The 2640-nt window shown below is 39.4% G+C and overlaps 1 protein-coding gene across 1 annotated transcript in view; it reads right to left on the bottom strand.

Moving 5' to 3' along the window:
• LOC101846958 overlaps nt 1–2640 on the bottom strand; it is a gene marked incomplete in the record, with an annotated part of 21484 nt that overhangs the window by 2237 nt on the left and 16607 nt on the right. The window contains 2 exon segments of the mRNA XM_013081846.1: nt 751–875; nt 1454–1506. Coding sequence (XP_012937300.1) covers nt 751–875; nt 1454–1506 — 178 coding nt within the window.

The following is a 2640-nucleotide window of genomic DNA, read 5'->3' as shown; positions in this document are numbered from 1 at the left end:
TACTACTACTACTACTACTACTACTACTACTACTACTACTACTACTACTACTAGTGGTAGTAGTAGTAGTTGTAATAGTAGTAATAGTTGTTGTTGTTGTTGTTGTTGTTGTTGTTGTTGTTGTCATTGTTGTTGTTGTAATAGTAGTATCATGATAAATCTGAGAAGAAGGCGACGACGACGATAACGATGATGATGATATAGGACTGTTTGAAGCTTCTCCAAACTCAAAGATTTGTGATTCACTGAAGAGAGGGAGATACGACTGACACTATTTTTTTAAAAAGAAAAAGTGTTGTAATTTGAATAGCCAAAAAAAAAATGTATTGCGGTTACTGTGGTCCAATGCAAGAACGCTTATTGAAGAAGAAAAAAAGATGCCTGAATTACTGTGCCCTTACTTTAAGTACAAATGCAACGTCTTCTCAACATAGCCTCCACGAAGTCGAATTCGATTAAGTCTCGAAGTCTCGGCGCAAACAAACCAAAAAAAACACGTGGATGTTTTTTGCGCCACCATCAACACAATTTAAATAATTTGAGAATAATAATATAATAATAGATAGCATTTGTATAGCGCATATCCCCGCTCAACAGCAGGCTCTATGCGCTTTACACTATATTAATGCAACGTCTCTGCTACTCGATATAAATTCTCCCTACACGCGACTGAACTTAGGTCTTTGTGTGCGACGGTCAAGCACCTATCAGCTTTAACACAAAACAAATATACACTTTTACAACACTCACCGTTAGAATCAAGAGCTCTCAGTGCTGTGGAGATTTCTGATCTCGAAACGATGCCGTCATTGTTCGTGTCTGCATCATTTGCCCAGTTGGTAACTTTAAAGTCGGTGTACTTCATTGTGATGGGTCTAAGTGACATGAAAAGTAAGGGAAGGGAATTTTAAAAAAAAATCATCAGATGATAATCAACTTGTAAGAAAAAGAGAGAAAAGATTAACGGGAAGACCACGTGGAACCTGGAGAAGAGTCACCGAAATCTTTGTACAGAAAAGTGGGGAGACATGGATTAACATCAAGAGACTAGACTAGGATAGGGAAAGGTGGAAAGTGTTTGCTCCTGGTCTATACCCTGACCCAGGGTGCGAAAGGCAATGATGATGATGATGCAGAAAGAGATGATTTATGATCATTACCATAAGCTGTTGTAGGACTTGCAACTGCTTTGTCAAATTCGAATTATAATTGTTGGAAAAAAAAAGCAAAGACAGATACATAATTTAGATACAGCTCCTGGACAATTTGGCTCTGTGTGATTTAAACAGTTGAACAGCCTGCCAACAGTGTATGAGATTTACGAAATCCTCATCATCATCATCATCATCATCATCATCATCATCATCATCATCATCATCATCATCATCATCATCATCATCATCACAAAGTTACATATTTTAAAACCTTTTTCTCATTTCGTAAATTTACTTACCCATTAGTCTGCTGGAAAGGTTTCGACAAAGCATCTGCAACCCTGGTCTCAAGCTGAAAAAAAGTATCCTTTTAGTTTTAGTTATAAGAGTTTTACTGCACTTGCAACACAATAAGGTCATATAAGTGCCGAAGATCAGAGGAGTTACAAGAGAGTAACAAACAGAAAAAGAAGGAGGAGCGATAAGGATCACAGAAGTTTGATAGGAAAAAAGGAGCTAACCACACCAAAGCACCCGCTAACCACCTGCAAAAAATTCTCCGACTCTCAAAGTCAAAGACCGCATTAGGACATTCCATTGACTTGAACTTGAATAATACAGTCGACTACAAATGAGCTGAAGTCGTCTAGGGGGTGAAAAATAGATCAACTCATCCAAAGTTCAACCCAGTCGTTGGCAACTGTAAAAATGAAAGAGGTACTGGGACCCGAGAAAAGATCAACTCAACCGAATATCAACTCAAGTGAGTTCAACACAAGCGGAGTCGACTGTAATACATTGTACGGGGTGCCCATTGCAAATGGGATCGCCTAAAATTAAAAACAATCGTGCTCGAATCGTCGCCTAAAAAACCCCCAAACGAGTTGTTTTCAGGCGACGAGTGGGGCGATCGCCCCTGGCCCGACTCGACCCGATTCTACCCGCAATGGGCACCCCGTATAACATCCTAGATCAAACATTGTCACGACCACAGTTCCATGCTCTCTATACAGAACTTCGCTGCGACGTGTGTGTACCATAGGTGTGCAAATTAAAGGCAAAATACAAGTTTCGTTTGAGCCGAAATGCATGCACAATCCCCCCCCCCCTTTTACCTTTAATATGATTTCAAACTGAGAGCATAATTTAATGGTGCGCTCCAAGGTGAACTTGAATTATGCCAGAGTGCACAGTCTACAGAATACATGAAATATAAGTCTACGTGATTTTCTTACAAGTTACAACTCTGTGACTCTCACATACCTATATACTTCGATTACGAGTAGATGGGCTGGATAAAATATGTATGGAAGAAACACAACACAGCCTCAGGAACACAATGCCAATATCTCCATTATTGAAAATAAAAACATAATTATTTTAACACATCAAAGCTCATATACATGTACTACACACAAACACATACACACAGGTGCACACACACACACACACACACACACACACACACACACACACACACACACAC

Source organism: Aplysia californica, unplaced genomic scaffold, assembly GCF_000002075.1.
Source record: "Aplysia californica isolate F4 #8 unplaced genomic scaffold, AplCal3.0 scaffold00148, whole genome shotgun sequence".
In the NCBI taxonomy this organism is placed as follows: Eukaryota; Metazoa; Mollusca; class Gastropoda; order Aplysiida; family Aplysiidae; genus Aplysia; species Aplysia californica.
The sequence above is the reverse complement of the archived record's forward strand: the minus strand, read 5'-3'. Positions and strand labels throughout refer to the sequence as shown.